The sequence below is a fragment of the Bos indicus genome, chromosome 3 (assembly GCF_029378745.1).
Source record: "Bos indicus isolate NIAB-ARS_2022 breed Sahiwal x Tharparkar chromosome 3, NIAB-ARS_B.indTharparkar_mat_pri_1.0, whole genome shotgun sequence".
In the NCBI taxonomy this organism is placed as follows: Eukaryota; Metazoa; Chordata; class Mammalia; order Artiodactyla; family Bovidae; genus Bos; species Bos indicus.
In genome coordinates, this window is record NC_091762.1 from 21,970,934 (window position 1) to 21,989,165 (window position 18,232).

At 41.5% G+C, this 18,232-nt stretch overlaps 1 protein-coding gene across 1 annotated transcript; it reads right to left on the bottom strand.

The window, feature by feature from the left end:
* Nucleotides 1–391: 391 nt before the first annotated feature.
* On the bottom strand, nucleotides 392–7,428 carry CD160 (CD160 molecule). Its single transcript, XM_070781586.1, is given in 4 exon segments — nucleotides 392–1,147; nucleotides 2,681–3,098; nucleotides 3,101–3,220; nucleotides 7,137–7,428. Coding segments are annotated over 3 exon segments (513 nt in total). The 3' UTR covers nucleotides 392–1,147; nucleotides 2,681–2,997.
* Between the last annotated feature and the right edge of the window lie 10,804 nt (nucleotides 7,429–18,232).

The following is an 18,232-nucleotide window of genomic DNA, read 5'->3' on the forward strand; positions in this document are numbered from 1 at the left end:
GAAATAGATAGAAATAGTATCTCAAAACTTCATTTGCCCAAGGACACGTAGACATGTAGCCTGTATGTTGCAGAGTCAGAATTTGAATTAAGGCTTTTTTACTTCATGCCTAGTCTTTTTACCTCCATAAGACAACAAAATCCAAAATCCTTAGTTTGAGGTTCAATGCTATCACTAATAAAGGTCTTAACCCATCTGTTTTCAGCCTTTCTCCCTCTGTTCCTATAAACTTTAGCTCCCACATTTTGCAGGTCCTGGCCAAGGATCACAGGTAAGGTGTCTGTTTCCCCTTGATGGTTTGCCATTTAGCCCTGGTTGAATTGTGTTCCCACCTCTTTATTCATATAGTTCCTCCTATCAGGAATATCCTGCCCCCACCTCTCTGCTTAACTATGATAAGAGGTTATCTGTCCAAAGAGAGACAAAAGGATCTGTGAACTTAGGGAGAAAAGAAAAGGCTGCAAATACTGCTTTGATGTTTATTTAAAAAGAGAGAAATGATCAGAGAGGTTGACAAGTATTTCATTGAAGCTGGACAGTTAGGATCTGTGGTGCACCTAGTCTACACAAATAAACCTTCCTCTTCCTCCAGTACTACTACGTGGATGCTGTTCAACACCAAGGTCTCTTTGTTTCCTCATTTTCTGCCAAGTCAGTTACTGGGTCTGGCGTTCTTCCCCTATCCTAACTATGTTTGCTTGTTTCATCTACTTTCCCTTAACCGTGTCAAATAAAATGTCTTCCAGAAACATTGGTGTTCTCATTTTGTTTGACTTGCTTCTTTATTTGACTTTGTTCGGAGGACATAGAGGAAAAGTTCTTCCAGGGTACAAAAACACAAGATACTTAGCCAGTATTTGAATGAGAACTGTATACCAACTGCTTTTGTGAGAACTGCACTGTTTACTGGTGACTGAGGTAGGAAAAAAGTTAGGTTTGTTCTGGCAGTGAGGAGGGGAGGTGAAGGAATACATTTACTTGCCCATCTTATATTTCCCATATTCTTGGCATATTTAGCCTCTCTTCACCTGTTCCCTGTTATTTCCTTCTCTGTATACTGTGATGTGAAAGATACCCAGCTAAAAAAAGTCAGTTTTCTCTTGCTGTAGCTTTTTAAAAAATTTCTTCTGGCACAAAGCTTACAAAGCTGTAGAAAGAAAAAGGAAGATTTGTATTATGCTACAAACTTAAGAATAGCAACAAAATACCTGATGTACTTTATGCTAGGATGTGTGTTTGATAGACCCTTATGACTGGAGGGAATGGACAAGGAAAGGAGGGAAGAAAGTCTTACATGTGTTGTGTCTTACTGCTTAACGTTGTAATTGTAATCTTACGAAATCTGCATGATCCAGATGGAAGTGGGGAAGAAGCCTACCTTTGATCTCTCCTTGCTGGAAAGTAGGACAATCAAAGAAGGAATAGACGCCATTCAATTTCAAGGTAGGTTTTCCATGGATAGCAATGAATGCACAGTGAAAGGACAGAGACACTTACTGAAATTAGCTTCATGAACTGAGGGAGGCATAGAGATCCAGGAAAGTTCCCTCATTTTTGTCACATGTATGCATAGTAACTTGACCTATGTCATTTCTCTGGGTCTGAGAAAATGTGTGTTTTTGTTTTACTGAACACAACCACATCCATAATTCTGCTGAGTCTTGAGTTGGGAGAGAGGGATGAAAGGAATGAACTATCAAAGTTCATTCTCTTCACCTGACTAGAAAAAGGAAAAGAGCTTAGAGATTTTTTTTCCTCTAGCATAACTTGGGAGTCATAAATGTTAGTAGGTTGAATGGCTAAAACAAATTTCCTCTTTAAAGTTTTTAATCTGTATGAATAATTAAAATTAATTTTGTCAATAAAATAGCCATCTGAGAGGATTTGGATTCAATAAAGAATTATGTCTGAAGGGTCAGACTGCTTGATATTCACCAGTTTCCTCCTGAAAGCTGGCATAGGCTTACGTTTGGCAGATGCTTGCCAAGGAGCACAGATTAGGTCTTTGTTGTCTTTTGATAGTTTAGGTTAAGGGCTGAAGTAAGAGTGTTAGGTAGTCCTGTTTCTGGAAATGGGAGGAGGCAGTCTCAAAATGGGGAGAGTGGTGATGGAGTTGAGAGAGAAGTTGCTTAGCATGTAGTAGGTGATCACTGAGAGCACAGATTTTAGAGTGAGACGGTCCTTATTAATTCCTGTGCACTGGGGCAACCTTTAACCTCTTTATACCTGTTTGCTGGTGAGTAATCAGGGAATATTTACCTGGAAGGGTTGTGAGGTTAGAAGCACCTTGTAAAGCCTAGCCCATCATACAAATTCTTTAAACAAATATATTAAGAGCCTGCTATGTGCCTGATACTGTTTTTTTGTTGGGGTAAAAAAGACAAAGTCCTTACCATATTTATAGAGCTTGCATTCTGGTGGCGCTTGGAAAGTATTACTTACTGATTTGAGGAAGGCCTCAATAGGCTTGAAATTAAGGATGTCGAGGAGAGGCAAAAACCTGTATCAGTTATTGATTATACAGACATGAAATGGTAAATCATTGCAAATTCCAGTGTCTTTTTTAATCTAATAGGGAAAACTGATTCACACTGATGCTCAGAGGACTCAACTACAAGTGTTTTATGTACTCAGACTGACCATCATCCTTTGCTAAAGAGCTGCATTGTTTAAAACCCACCTCCAGACCAAGTCTGTTTCTTGCCTTTCTCATCTTCACACTGTAGCCAAACATCTGTTGCCTCAACTTACAGCCTTTTGTTCATCCAGTAAGTTGGGGGTGTTTGCTTGCCTCTCCCACAGGCTTTCTCTCCTCGTAGGTGTGACCTGCCCAATGGAAAGTCTGATTCATCTACCTCCCCTAGTTCGTATGCAGTCACTAGTCCATTTGGACCAGTTCTGCCCTCATACTGATGTTATGTTTTCTTGTGGACAGCCAGGGCCTGGGGAGCGTTTCACTGTCCCATTCTGGGCTTCCTTTCCACTCCTGGAGAGGCATCAAGATGTTAAAGGTATAGGACCCTCATTTCTTGTGGCCCTTAAGGCTCTTCTGAACATCCCTTGAAGGGTCACCAGGCTGGTGAACAGCATCATCCAGACTTTTCTTTCAGGAAACCTGAGCTGAGAACACATTTACTGTGGCCAAACTCAGGGTGTCCTCTGTGTTTCAGTACCATTACTGCAGTCCAGAAGAGAATCAGTGGATCAGGAGAAAGTTTTGAAAATTAATACCTCCTTTTGCATAATCTCAGGACATCTTTTTCATGATCTCCAAGGATACCTCTCAGTATAATTAGTTGCCCACATAAGTATTTTTTAACGTTTGTGGGAGGTGGTGATGACGTACTTAAGCAACAGTACATAAATATAGAATCTATGTGTGTCACAGTGGGGATGCAAATCGGCCTACCTTGAAGGAACTCTAAAGGCCAGAGAAACAGCTAAAATAGCTTAGTTACCTTAGATTTGAGTGTCCCCAAATCTCATTTCAAAACCATCTTCTGGAGTGAATCAAGCAGTTCAGTCTAAGTTAAAATCTTGGGTTTTGTAATAGATCTGGATTTTTATTTACCACTATTTACTAGCTGAGTGAACTTACACGGATTACCTTTGAGCTTGACCTGTCACGTGACAAGAATACTGCCTACCTCAAAAGGCCATGAAGATTAAATGAAATAATATATCACTTAGCACAATGCCTGGCACACAGTAAACACTCAGTAAATGGTAGACATTGTTTATTGGTATTTTCTGTTACCTCTTTAGCCTTATTTCACCTTCCAAAAAGAACCTTATTTCCACATTTGGTGAGCATCCATATTTACTGACTGTAGTACTTAAGTATGCTGAGAGGATGAGAAAGGCTTTCTATCTTGAGGAGAACCATCACAGGTATTAATAGAAATATTTAAGGGGTATTAGGAGAACACAGATACTGGATTATAAGGACAGTGGCTTCCTTATACTCCCATTCTATTCTCCAAGGCTTAGCACTGTGCCTGGGATATGTAATCAGTCTGTTCAGATGAATAAAAGAGGAGTTTCCATTAGGGAGATTAACCAGAACAGTATTCACATAAGTAGTAGAATGAAATTTCATAGAGCACCTCCAGGGCCAGGCTAAACTAATTCACTGCCGCATGACAGTGAAAAGACATCAAAACTCTGAATGGTGTGTAGTTTGTACAAATTTGCATTTTAGATGTCTGGTGGCAGTATGGATTAGAGGTGGAGATCGTGTTTAGGGACGATGGACCATTTATTAGGCAGTAGCTCGGTGCCAGGCCCTGAGGTAGGTGTGGGATGTATTAAATACATGGGCAGATTTGAGATCTGGGGTTTACCACTTAGGAGACTATACTGTGAGATGTTGAAGACCTGGAAAACACCTTTGGAAAGAAAGGAATGAATATGGGAAAGAACTAGTAGTACTTACTGACCAGATAGGGAAAGAGGAAAAGGGAGGAACCAAGGTTATGACTGTGAATCATGGACAAAAATATGGTCTCAGATTTGATTTTGAGTGAGGAAATGGTAGGGCATTCAAGAACAAGGAGTCAGTTGTCAGGGTAGATTTTTTAATTGAAACTTAGAAAAGAGGTTAGAGTTGATTTGTGGGTCAGTTGCAAGGGGTTGCAGGTTTAAATCGAGGGTGGGTGAGAAGTTGGGAGAGATAGTAGAAAAGATCAAAGGAGTGGGGAATGAGCCTTGAATGAAATTTCATGTTTGAGAGGCGGGAGGAGGAAACAGGCAGAGGAAAGAAAAGAACAGCCATAAAGGTAGAAAAACCAGAAAGCAGTCACAGAAGCCAGTAGAGATGAAAGTTTGATAAGGGAGAGAATGAAAGTGCTGAATGTTAAGCTAGTTAGGTCAGATGGGAAGACACCGGGAAGCTAGGAGGAAAACAAATTCCCTTAGGCTGAAGTAGAAAATTTGGATTAACTAGTAACTGTAGGTGATGATGAAAATATTTGTTAAAAGGCTCTGAGATAGGTTTTTATTTGGGGGTGAAGTGTTAGTCAACCAGTCGTGTCTGACTCTTTGTGACCCCATGGACTGTAGCTCACCAGGCTCCTCTGCCCATGGAATTCTCCAGGCAAGGAACTGAAGTGGGTTGCCATTCCCTTCTCCAGGGGATCTTTCCAACCCAGGGATCAAACCCAGGTCTCCTGCATTGTAAGTAGATTCTATTTGGGGGTGGGTAGGTGTACTTTAGATCTATTTTTCTTAAAGTCAAAAAGATAGTATGTGAAATTTCATAAAAAGTAATAGTGTCCTTTTATCCGTTATCAACTCTTTGAGGTGTTTTACCATATTCCTACACAAAGCCCTAAGACTGCCACTTCTTGATGATAAAGTTTAGACATTGTCTACTGACTTTGTGTTATAGAAAATGAGGGTATAGTTCTTTTAAACCTCTACCCTTCTCTGCATCTTTCAAAAATCATTATATCACAAATTTTCATTTATTTTTACATAATTTGGATTCTGTAAATGTTACTTATTACAGAGCCAAATTGTGAGCTACCATTGTGCTTCCTTCTGTGAAATTTAGTGTTTTCCTTGGAGATGATGGTCATCTTAAATAGGCAGTTTTCCATATCCATATCTTTAATCCTTTATCAGATCTATCATAGACCTTCAGAAAGATGATCTGTCAATTCCATTTCACCCGCTAGAGATCTTTCCGAGCCCTCTATCATTTGTTTTCTTCACAACCAATTACCCTTTTGGGCCCTTTTTCATTCTAGAATTTCTTTATCCCCTTCCCCCTATTAGTTTTCTCATTTCCTGGATGATCTCATTTTATCCGCTGTACTGATTCACCTTGGTTTACTGAAGCACTTTTTTTTTTTTTGAGTCATTGTGTGTCGAACTGTCTTCATTCTTTCCTCGTGTTTAACTGGTAGTTTGGTTGGGTATAGTATTCTAGCTAGAACATAGTTTAGTTTTGAAGACTTGCTCCCTTGTCTGGGAAAAGGAGGAAGTCATATATAAAGTTGAAGTTGGAGTGACCATATTTAGGCTGTCCTAAAGCCTGGTGACTCAGAGGTAAAGAATCTGCCTGTAGTGCAAAAGACGGGAGTTCCATCCCTGGGTTGGGAAGATCCCCTGGAAGAGGGCCTGGCAACCCACTCCAGTACTCTTGCTGGGAAAAATCTATGAACAGAGGAGCCTGGCTGGCTATGATCCATGGGGTCGCGAAGAGTAGGACACGACTGAAACAATGAGCACATGCACACAAAGCAGTGACAAAGCAGGGGAACATACACGAAGGAAATGTGCAGAGATGAGAGGGCTTCCTACCCCAGAGAGATTGAGACAGTAACTGGGGTTCTGTTGGTTTTCTGATTTCTGATTCCAGAACTCACGAGAGCTTGCTTTACTTATTATTATTCCCTGCCCCCCAAATCTATGACAATTTGAGTGGTTTCTGTTTCTTTTTTTTAATAGATTTTTTTTTCTTATGAAAGTTCTTAAGATTTACTCTTTTTAAAAAAAATTTTTTTTATAAAGTTTAAAAATAAAAAAATTTTTTTTTTTTCATTGTGCTGGGTCTTCGTTGCTGCTAGGCTTTCCCTAGCTGTGGTGAGCGGGGCTACTGTTGATTGCGGTGCACAGGCTTCTCATTGTGGTGGCTTCTCGTTGCAAAGCACAGGCTCTAGGCACACCAGCTTCAGTAGTTGCAGCACACAGACTCAGTAGTTGCAGCTTGCAGGCTCTAGATTGTGGGCTCAGGAGTTGATGCACATGGACTTAGTTGCTCTGCAGCATGTAGTATCTGCCTGGACCAAGGATCAAACCCATGTCACCTGCATTGGCAGGTGGATTCCTAGCCACTGTGCCGCTAGGCAAGTCCAGGTTTCTGTTTCTTATGACTAAATGTTCTTCAAGACACCTATCCATTTATAAACTAAAGACAAAATGAGATACCTTTGTATCTATGCTTTGAGGAAAGGCAGCATTTGCCAATGGGAGTGATGCCAAAGGATCTAAGTAATGGGAAGGACTCTTTTTCCAAGGTTACTGCCTATCCAGGACCTGAAATAACTACTGTCTCTATCTGTGACCCTGCTTACTATCCCACCTGGTAGCATTGGGATGATATCAGAAGCTCAGCTATGACTCATATAGACAAAAATGGCCCTGAAGGTGGATATCCAGCTTCTGGCTTCTGGCACAACATTGGTAGGTCTCCCTGTCCAATGGAATGGCTTGGTTTACGGTGAGCACCAACTGAGATGATATTTCACTGATACCATCTCTCTCAGGATCCTATTTAAGTCTCAGTTGCTTCAAGCTTGTCTCAAGGGAACAATCTCAAAACTTGTCCTTGCACAAAAACATGGTTCCCGCCTCATTTTCTTCTTTCTTAAGCCATACAGTTGGTTTCCCTCCTGGGAAGTTGAGCTGAGGGTGTGCATTCATTCTGGAATAGGAAGGAAAGTGTTAGCCATGGAAGACAGGTATATACATGGTTAACTAAATCCACTCACATAAAAATGTTGAGGCAGAGATGGGGCTGCTCCATAGACACTGAATGCCACCCTGTTAGAAGAGTAACCTACAGACTATACCTGTATCTGAGGGAGGTCTGCAATCCCAGTTCTTCATTAATTCTGAAGTGGTTTATATTTTATTTCTATTCTTCAACTGGAACTTCTATAGGCCCTTTAACTATTAAAGAGTTCTTTTGTATACATTTATGGTATAGTCCTAGAGACAGGCATTATTTTTCCCATTTTACAGATAAACTGAGGCACAGAGTGATTAAGTGGTTGCTACTATGCTAAAGCCTTTGACTGTGTGGATCACAATAAACTGTGGAAAATTCTGAAAGAGATGGGAATACCAGACCACCTGATCTGCCTCTTGAGAAATTTGTATGCAGGTCAGGAAGCAACAGTTAGAACTAGACATGGAACAACAGACTGGTTCCAAATAGGAAAAGGAGTACGTCAAGGCTGTATATTGTCACCCTGCTTATTTAACTTATATGCAGAGTACATCATGAGAAACGCTGGGCTGGAAGAAGCACAAGCTGGAATCAAGATTGCTGGGAGAAATATCAATAACCACAGATATGCAGATGACACCACCACCTTTATGGCAGAAAGTGAAGAGGAACTCAAAAGCCTCTTGATGAAAGTGAAAGTGGAGAGTGAAAAAGTTGGTGTAAAGCTCAACATTCAGAAAATGAAGATCATGGCATCCGGTCCCATCACTTCATGGGAAATAGATGGGGAAACAGTGGAAACAGTGTCAGACTTTATTTTTTGGGGCTCCAAAATCTGCAGATGGTGACTGCAGCCATGAAATTAAAAGACGCTTACTCCTTGGAAGGAAAGTTATGACCAACCTAGATAGCATATTCAAAAGCAGAGACATTCCTTTGCCAACAAAGGTTCGTCTAGTCAAGGCTATGGTTTTTCCAGTGGTCGTGTATGGATGTGAGAGTTGGACTGTGAAGAAGGCTGAGTGCTGAAGAATTGATGCTTTTGAACTGTGGTGTTGGAGAAGACTCTTGAGAGTCCCTTGGTCTACAAGGAGATCCAACCAGTCCATTCTGAAGGAGATCAGCCCTGGGATTTCTTTGGAAGGAATGATGCTAAAGCTGAAACTCCAGTACTTTGGCCACCTCATGCGAAGAGTTGACTCATTGGAAAAGACTCTGATGCTGGGAGGGATTGAGGGCAAGAGGAGAAGGGGACGACAGAGGATGAGATGGCTGGATGGCATCACTGACTCGATGGACGTGAGTCTGAGTGAACTCCGGGAGTTGGTGATGGACAGGGAGGCCTGGCGTGCTGCGATTCATGGGGTCACAAAGATTCGGAAACGACTGAGCAACTGAACTGAACTGAAAGTTGACAGATACTGGAGTATCTGGATATCAAACCTGGATTTTATAAATTTATAGTATATGAGAGCCTAAAGGCCAGATTACCAGGCTTTTTTGCAACATATAGTAGAGGCAGATGTCTGATGGGAAGGGCAATAGTATTAGTTCTTAAAAAAAAAAAGAAAAATAAATATATTTTTCACCCTTTCATTAGTGTCAGGAAAAATGGGTCCTTTTCTTCCCCACCATAAAAAAAAAAAAATTATGGGTTCCATCCCTCATGAACCCAGGATTCTCCCTATTGACTGTCTCTGCTCTAGGGATCTTTGGATGGGCTGTGCTCACCACAAAGCTAGATGTCCACAATTGCCAGAAGAATGGGTAGGGCACAGCAGCCTCTCCATCCGCATCTTGCATGTTGTCAGCAGCCCCAGGAATAGCAGATGTTGGCTCTGCTGGTGTCCTTGGCCTCACTTTTCCTGAAAGCACAAGGGGATCTCCTACACAAGGCCTGACAGAGATCCAAGACCATCTCCCTGCTTCTGGCAGCAACCTCGCTTGGTTAGTCTGATGGAGGTTTCCTAAACCCTACCTTGTACGTGCATTATTTTGTTAATGATGAATCTCTAGAAATGGCATTGCTGGTCAAAGGGTATATGCGTTTGCAATTTTGAGAAAGTTGCCATATTGTCCTCCACAGAGGTTGCACCAGCATAACTTTCCACCAGAAACATATGAAATGCTTCCTCATACCCATGCCAACAGCATAGTGATAATTTGAGAAGTGAAAAATGGTCTTCATACAGTTTTAACTTACAGTTATCTTTTCATGACCTAGGTAAAGCACATTTTTATATATTCAAGAGACATTTGTTTATCCCTTTCTGTGAAATTGCTCATCTCCTATAGGGTTGATGTCCTTGTCCATCCATGTTGCTGTAAATGGCATTATTTCATCCTTTTTAATGCCTGAATAATATTCCATTGTGTATACATATGACATCTTCTTTATCCATTCCTCTGTCAATGGACATCTAGGTTGCTTCCAGTGACATTGATTATATTTCATCCAAGAGCATGATATTCCTTACCATTTTTAAAAGTCTTGTGTTTTGATATGTGTGTCTCAGACGTTTTTAATAGTTTTTAAAATAAAGGTCTTGTCCATTTCTTAAGTTTATTTCTTAGTATTTTATATTTTATGTCACTATTGAAAATATTATCTTTTCCCCACTGTATGCTTTATGTTTGTCATTTTAATTTTGTTATCATTCACTATATCTTTTATCTCTTCAGTGTTTTCCACACCTGAAAGACTATTGATGATTATATATTAATTTCATACCTAGTTACTGTCTCTTACTCAATTCTATAATTGCTTTTAATCATTTTTCAGTTGACTGTCTTGGCTTTTCTAGTCATATAATCATCTTATTTGTAAACAGTGATAATGACTTCATTTTCTAGTTTTACATTTATGATTTCTTTTTCCTGTCTAATTGTGTTGGCTAATATCTTCAGAAAATATTAAATAGTGGTGATAATGAGTCCTGTCTTTTTCCTTAGATTAATGGGGGATTCTTCAATTGTTTCCTTATTAAGTATTGTGCTAAGTATTTTATTATGTTAAGGTATATATGTTTATTTCTATTTTATTGAATTTTCAAGATATCAAGAATAAATATTGAATGCTTTATTAATTGCCTTTAACCATCAAAAAAAGTTCATTTGTACCATTTTTATTTTTAAATTCCACATACAAGTGATATCATATAGTATTTGTCTTTCTCTGTGTTGACTTTAAAAAAATGCACAATTGTGAGAGTTGTGAGTTTATTTTATTTGGGGAAAAATAGCTCAAAGGTCTGATGTGGTTAATTCCAAGGCTACTACTTGTTTTTCTCACATTCCAACTATGTTAACTAATGTACTCCCAGGTGCACAGTGGATAAGGGATATGGGAACTTGGCAGCAAGCATTGGCTCAACAATGAAATCCTACACCAGCACTACTCTAATAGTTTTTAACTCTTTGAAAGGCTCTATATTTTTAGAATGTTTTAGGCTTCCCATGTCTCTCATGGTTGGGAGGCTGTGAAAAACCTGTCAGGCAAGCTAGAAAGCCATCAGAGGGGTTTGAATTGAAACAGTCCTATCATACCCAGGAGACTTATTAACTAAAGCCCTAAGTTGACCTTTTCCAGAGAAAGGTGGTCGAGGATCAGTTCAGTTCAGTTCAGTTGCTCAGTTGTGTCCAACTCTTTGCGACCTTATGAATCGCAGCACGCCAGGCCTCCCTGTCCATCACCAACTCCCGGAGTTCACCCAGACTCAGGTCCATCGAGTTAGTGATGCCATCCAGCCATCTCATCCTCTGTCGTCCCCTTCTCCTCCTGCCCCCAATCCCTCCCAGCATCAGAGTCTTTTCCAATGAGTCAACTCTTCGCACGAGGTAGCCAAAGTTCTGGAGTTTCAGCTTCAGCATCATTCCCTCCAAAGAAATCCCTGGGCTGATCTCCTTCAGAATGGACTGGTTGGATCTCCTTGCAGTCCAAGGGACTCTCAAGAGTCTTCTCCAACACCACACCCCCTGTTAATGTCAGAAGAGTTGGTGAAAGGCACAAAATAGTAAGACAGACAGATTCTGGTTTTGAGGTAGATGCTCGAGCAGATCCAGGGAATCCCTCGAGGCCTGATCCGCCTTTGCCTGTCAGGTTCTCTCTGCATGACCTTTGTCATGGGTGGGATCTCCCGTGGTGGCTCCCGGCACTGGATCATATAGTAGTTCAGTGTTTAATGTTTTAAGGACTTTTCATGCTGTTGTTCATAACAATTGTACCAATTTATATTCCCACAAACAGTGTAGGAGGGTTCCCTTTACTCCACACCATCTCCAGCACTTATTTTTGTAGATTTTTTTCATGATGCCCATTCTGACTGGTGTGGGTGATACCTCATTGTGGTTTTGATTTGCCTTTCTCTACTAATTAGTAACATTGAACATCTTTTCATGTGCCTTTTGGCCATCTGTATGTCTTCCTTGGAGAAATGTCTATTTAGATTTTCCATCCATTTTTTGATTGAGTGTTTTGTTTGTTTGTTATATTGAGCTATGTGAGTTGTATATTTTGGAGATGAATCCCTTGTCAGCCACATCAGTTACAAATATTTTCTTTCATTCTATACATTGTCTTTTCATTTTGTTTATAGTTTCCTGATTTCAACTCTTGATGACTGTTTCCTTGGCTTGTCTCAGGTCCTCTCCTGAACTTTATTTCCCCATTTGTAAGTGAGGAGGCTGCCTACTTCTAAATATTGAAAAAACTAACACACAGATTTGAACCTGGCTTTCTCCCCAGTTGAAAGATTTCAGTGATTCCATGTAGTGGGTGTTTGTCATTCTTCTGGCCACTCAATAGTATCTTTTGATGGAACCAGCTTCATCCTCCTTTCTCCCCTCATTATCTCCCTGTGAGAGTGTTGGTAGAAGGCAGAGCCCCGATTTCCTTCCAGAAGCCCAAAAGACCAGATACACCTTTTTCCCACCCTCTGAAAGATGGAATTGGACTAATGGGATGTTCGTATCAGGCCTTTGGCTCTTGAGGATATGCAGTAAAAAATGAGATGACAGTGAAATAATACTCACTGGTGAAATTTATTCAAAGTCTAGTACCTGCTCACTGTCCTACCCTTATCATGATGTAGCCAAGTTCAGTTCAGTTCAGTCACTCAGTTGTGTCCAACTCTTTGCGACCCCATGAATTGCAGCATGCCAGGCCTCCCTGTCCATCACCAACTCCCGGAGTTCACTCAGACTCACGTCCATCAAGTCAGTGATGCCATCCAGCCATCTCATCCTCTGGCGTCCATTCTCCTCTTGCCCCTAGTCCCTCCCAGCATTAGAGTCTTTTCCAATGAGTCAACTCTTCGCATGAGGTGGCCAAAGTACTGGAGTTCCAGCTTTAGCATCAGTCCTCCAAAGAAATCCCAGGGCTGATCTCCTTCAGAATGGACTGGTTGGATCTCCTTGCAGTCCAAGGGACTCTCAAGAGTCTTCTCCAACACCACAGTTCAAAAACATCAATTCTTCGGCGCTCAGCCTTCTTCACAGTCCAACTCTCACATCCATACATGACCACTGGAAAAACCATAGCCTTGACTAGATGGACCTTTGTTGGCAAAGTGATGTCTCTGCTTTTGAATATGCTATCTAGGTTGGTCATAACTTTCCTTCCAGGGAGTAAGGATCTTTTAATTTCATGGCTGCAGTCACCATCTGCAGTGATTTTGGAGCCCCCAAAAATAAAGTCTGCCACTGTTTCCACTGTTTTCTCCATCTATTTCCCATGAAGTGATGGGGCCAGATGCCATGATCTTAGTTTTCTGAATGTTGAACTTTAAGCCAACTTTTCACTGTCCTCTTTCACTTTCATCAAGAGACTTTTTAGGTCCTCTTCACTTTCCGCCATAAGGGTGCTGCCGTCTGCATATCTGTGATTATTGATATTTCTCAAGGCAATCTTGATTCCAGCTTGTGCTTCTTCCAGCCCAGCATTTCTCATGATGTACTCTGCATAGAAGTTAAATAAGCAGGGTGACAATATACAGCCTTGACGTACTCCTTTTCCTATTTGGAACCAGTCTGTTGTTCCATGTCTAGTTCTAACTGTTGCTTCCTGACCTGCATACAGATTTCTCAAGAGGCAGGTCAGGTGGTCTGGTATTCCCATCTCTTTCAGAATTTTCTACAGTTTATTGTGATCCACACAGTCAAAGGCTTTGGCATAGTCAATAAAACAGAAATAGATGTTTTTCTGGAACTCTCTTGCTTCTTCCATGATCCAGAGGATGTTGGCAATTTGATCTCTGGTTCCTCTGCCTTTTCTAAAACCAGCTTGAACATCTGGAAGTTCGTGGTTCACGTATTGCTGAAGCCTGGCTTGGAGAATTTTGAGCATTACTTTACTAGTGTGTGAGATGAGTGCAATTGTGTGGTAGTCTGAGCATTCTTTGGTATTGCCTTTCCTTGGGATTGGAATGAAAACTGACCTTTTCCAGTCCTGTGGCCACTGCTGAGTTTTCCAAATTTGCTGGCATATTGAGTGCAGCACTTTCACAGCATCATCTTTCAGGATTTGAAATAGCTCCACTGGAATTCCATCACCTCCACTAACTTTGTTCGTAGTGATGCTTTCTAAGGCCCACTTGACTTCACATTCCAGGATGTCTGCTCTAGGTGAGTGATCACACCATCGTGTTTATCTTGGTCGTGAAGATCTTTTTTGTACAGTTCTTCTGTGTATTCTTGCCACCTCTTCTTAATATCTTCTGCTTCTGTTAGATCCATACCATTTCTGTCCTTTATCGAGCCCATCTTTGCATGAAATATTCCCTTGGTATCTCTAATTTTCTTGAAGAGATCTCTAGTCTTTCCCATTCTGTTGTTTTCTCTATTTCTTTGCATTGATCGTGAGGAAGGCTTTCTTATCTGTCCTTGCTATTCTTTGGAACTCTGCATTCAGATGCTTATATCTTTCCTTTTCTCCTTTGCTTTTCACGTCTCTTCTTTTCACAGCTGTTTGTAAGGCCTCCTCAGACAGCCATTTTGCTTTTTTGCATTTCTTTTCCATGGGGATGGTCTTGATCCCTGTCTCCTGTACAATGTCACGAACCTCTGTCCATGGTTCATCAGGCACTCTATCTATCAGATCTGGTCCCTTAAATCTATTTTTCACTTCCACTATATAATCATAAGGGATTTCATTTAGGTCATACCTGAATGGTCTAGTGGTTTTCCCTACTTTCTTCAATTTAACTCTGCATTTGGCAATAAGGAGTTCATGATCTGAGCCACAGTCAGCTCCTGGTCTTGTTTTTGTTGACTGTATAGAGCTTCTCCATCTTTGGCTGCAAAGAATATAATCAGTCTGATTTTGGTGTTGACCATCTGGTGATGTCCATGTGTAGAGTCTTCTCTTGTGTTGTTGGAAGAGGGTGTTTGCTATGACCAGTGCATTTTCTTGGCAAAACTCTTTGACCTGCTTCATTCCGTATTCCAAGGCCAAATTTGCCTGTTACTCCAGGTGTTTCTTGACTTCCTACTTTTGCATTCCAGTCCCCTATAATGAAAAGGACATCTTTTTTGGGTGTTAATTCTAAAAGGTCTTATAGGTCTTCATAGAACCGTTCAACTTCAGCTTCTTCAGCATTACTGGTTGGGGCATAGACTTGGATTACTGTGATATTGAATGATTTGCCTTGGAAATGAACAAAGATCATTCTGTCATTTTTGAGATTGCATCCAAGTACTGAATTTTGTACTCTTTTGTTGACCATGATGGCTACTCCATTTCTCCTAAGCGATTCCTGCCCGCAGTGGTAGATATAATGGTCATCTGAGTTAAATTCACCCATTCCAGTCCATTTTAGTTCACTGATTCCTAGAATGTTGATGTTCACTCTTGCCATCTCCTGTTTGACCACTTCCAATTTGCCTTGATTCATGGACCTGACATTCCAGGTTCCTATGCAATATTGCTCTTTACAGCATCTGACCTTGCTTCTATCACCAGTCACATCCACAACTGGGTATTCTTTTTGCTTTGGCTCCATCCCTTCATTCTTTCTGGAGTTATTTCTCCACTGATCTCCAGTAGCATATTGGGCACCTACTGGCCTGGGGAGTTCCTCTTTCAGTATCCTATCATTTTGCCTTTTCATACTGTTCATGGGGTTCTCAAGGCAAGAATACTGAAGTGGTTTGCCATTCCCTTCTCCAGTGGACCACATTGTGTCAGACCTCTCCACCAGGGAGGCCTGGCGTGCTGCAATTCATGGGGTTGCAGAGTCAGACATGACTGAACAACTGAACTAAACTATCTTTTCAGAAAGCACTACTCTGGATTCCGATGCTATTCAAATTGGCAGCATAGAAAAAGGAAGAAATCGCATTTCTTTTTACTAATACCTTCCTTGGTGGCTCAGATGGTAAAGAATCCACCTGTAATGCACGAGACCTGGGTTTGATTCCTGGGTGGGGAATATCCCCTGGAGAAGGAAATGGCAACCCATTCCCTTGCCTGGAGGACTCCATGGACAGAGGAGCCTGGCAGGCTACAATCCATGAGATGGCAAAGAGCTGGACACAATTGAGTTACTAACACTTTCACTTTTCACTTGCTAATCCTAAAAGAAAGGATATAAAGGTCCACAGACCAATGTCACTTGTTCATGTGAAAGTACTAAATATTCACATGGAAATACAAAAGAAAAGATAACAAACCAATTCAGCAGGATATTAAAAATGTAATGTTGTTAGTCATTCAGTTATGACTCTTTGGGACCCTATGGACTATAGCCCACCAGGCTCCTCTGTCCATGGAATTCTCCAGGCAAGAATACTGGAGTGGGAAGCCATTCCCTTATCCAGGGGATCTTCCTGAACCCAGGGATGAAAGCTGGGCCCGCAGGTGGATTCTTTACTACTGAGCCACCAAGGTAGCCCATTGTGTCTCATTACCAAGCATTATCTGATTGGAAAAGAAAGATAAAGAGGACTGCAGTGATTCTTTTCACCAAAGGATGTGGTTAAGTCCAGCAGCTTGTGTCCAACTCTTGATCCCAAAATTTACTTGTGTGACAAGTAAGTTTCTTAGGCTCCTGGGACAGGCACTACACTAAGTCCTTGATAAATGAATACCTTTGACAAACCTGAACACCCATGATGTGTCAGGCAACACAGGTCACAGAAAGGTAACTAAAACGCAGAGACAGACTATTTTAGTGGTTAAATGCAACCTGTAGAATCAGGACAGCTTTGTGATCTAGCTTGGACAATTATTAGCTGTATAATGCTGGGCAAGTTTTTAAACCTTTCTGAAAATCAGTTTATTGATCTGATGGTGATAATAATATTCTCTTCCCAGATTTGTTGTGTGGGTTAAACAAAGCAGCCTGTGTAAACTACATATTATAGCACCTGGCATAGAGTAAGGGCTCAAAAAATGTTAACCATGATTATGTTTTTAATGGTTCCTCACATTTGAGACAATTTACAGTGTCTCAAGCACATACACATACATGACTGTGTTTAGTTCTTTTTTGTTAACTTTACATTTAAAAAATTAAAAAATTTTTGGCTGCGCTGGGTCTTCGTTGCTTTATGTGGGCTTTTTCTACTTGTGATGTGTGGGCTTCTCATTGTGGTGGCTTCTCTTGTTGCTGAGCACTGGCTCTAGGTGTACAGGCTTTGGTAGTTGTGGTGAAGGGGCTTAGTTGCTCCACAGCCTGTGGAATCTTCTTGAACCCGGAGTTGAACCCATGCCCCATGAATTGGCAGGTGGATTCTTAACCTCTTAGACCACCAGGGAAGTCCTGTATTTGGTTCTTATCAAACACTGAGGTATTATGGTTATTTAAAAATTTGTCATTTGAGCTAAAGCACATGGAGGCTTAGAGAGGCATTGTGACCACTTTAAAATCACAGCTTCTAAATAGGGGAGCAAGGATTCTAACTCCTAAGTTATGACGTCTTTCTCTTGGAATTTTCTTTGCCTCTTTTCTCCCACCCATCCAGCCATTCAGGAACAGCTGCAACACAAGGGACTCTGATAACAATAATAAGGTTGTAAAGTGTATCAAGGAATAGGGAAGGAGAAGTTCTAGATGAGGGATCTGGAAAGGCTTCAAGGTGACAGTGGAATTAGGGCTTGATAGATGTTTGCTGGTGCCTTATGGGTACATGGTGAGTGGACTAGGGGAGATTTGGCTTCCAGACCTGGCTCTGCACTGGGCTTTCCTGGTGGCTCAGTGGTAGAGAATCTCCCTGACAATGCAGGAGACAGAGGTTCGATCCCTGGGTTGGGAAGATCCCCTGGAGAAGAAAATGGCAACCTACTGCAGTATTGTTGCCTATGACAGAGAGAATACTGCCCCCTCCCCTCCCACAGACAGGGAAGCCTGGGAGGCTACTATCCATGAGGTCACAAAAGAGTCCGACAGGACTTAATGAATAAACACCTGGCTCTGCACTAGCTAGCTGTGAGAAACTGAGAAGGTCCTATCCCTTTTCCAGGCGCGTTTCCTAAGGGACTGGTGCAGCGGGACAGGAGGGGGCAGTGTAGGGGCTGCTTCCAAGAAGAGAGCGGCAGACAAGTCTGGCAAGCTTGCAGGAGCTGATACAAGAGTCACCGGGCTTCGTGGTGCCTAGGGCCGAGCTGGAGCAGAGCGTGTAAGTCTGTCATGGGCCGTTATGGAAGGCTGTGGGTAGGCGGGGTCCGTGGGACAAGGATGCTCTTGGAGTAAGTCACCTTGGTGCTTGTGAACATCTTGGTGTGATGGAGGCAGAGCCCTGCTGGTTCTGCACTCTGACCGCTAGAGGGCGCTGCCTTCC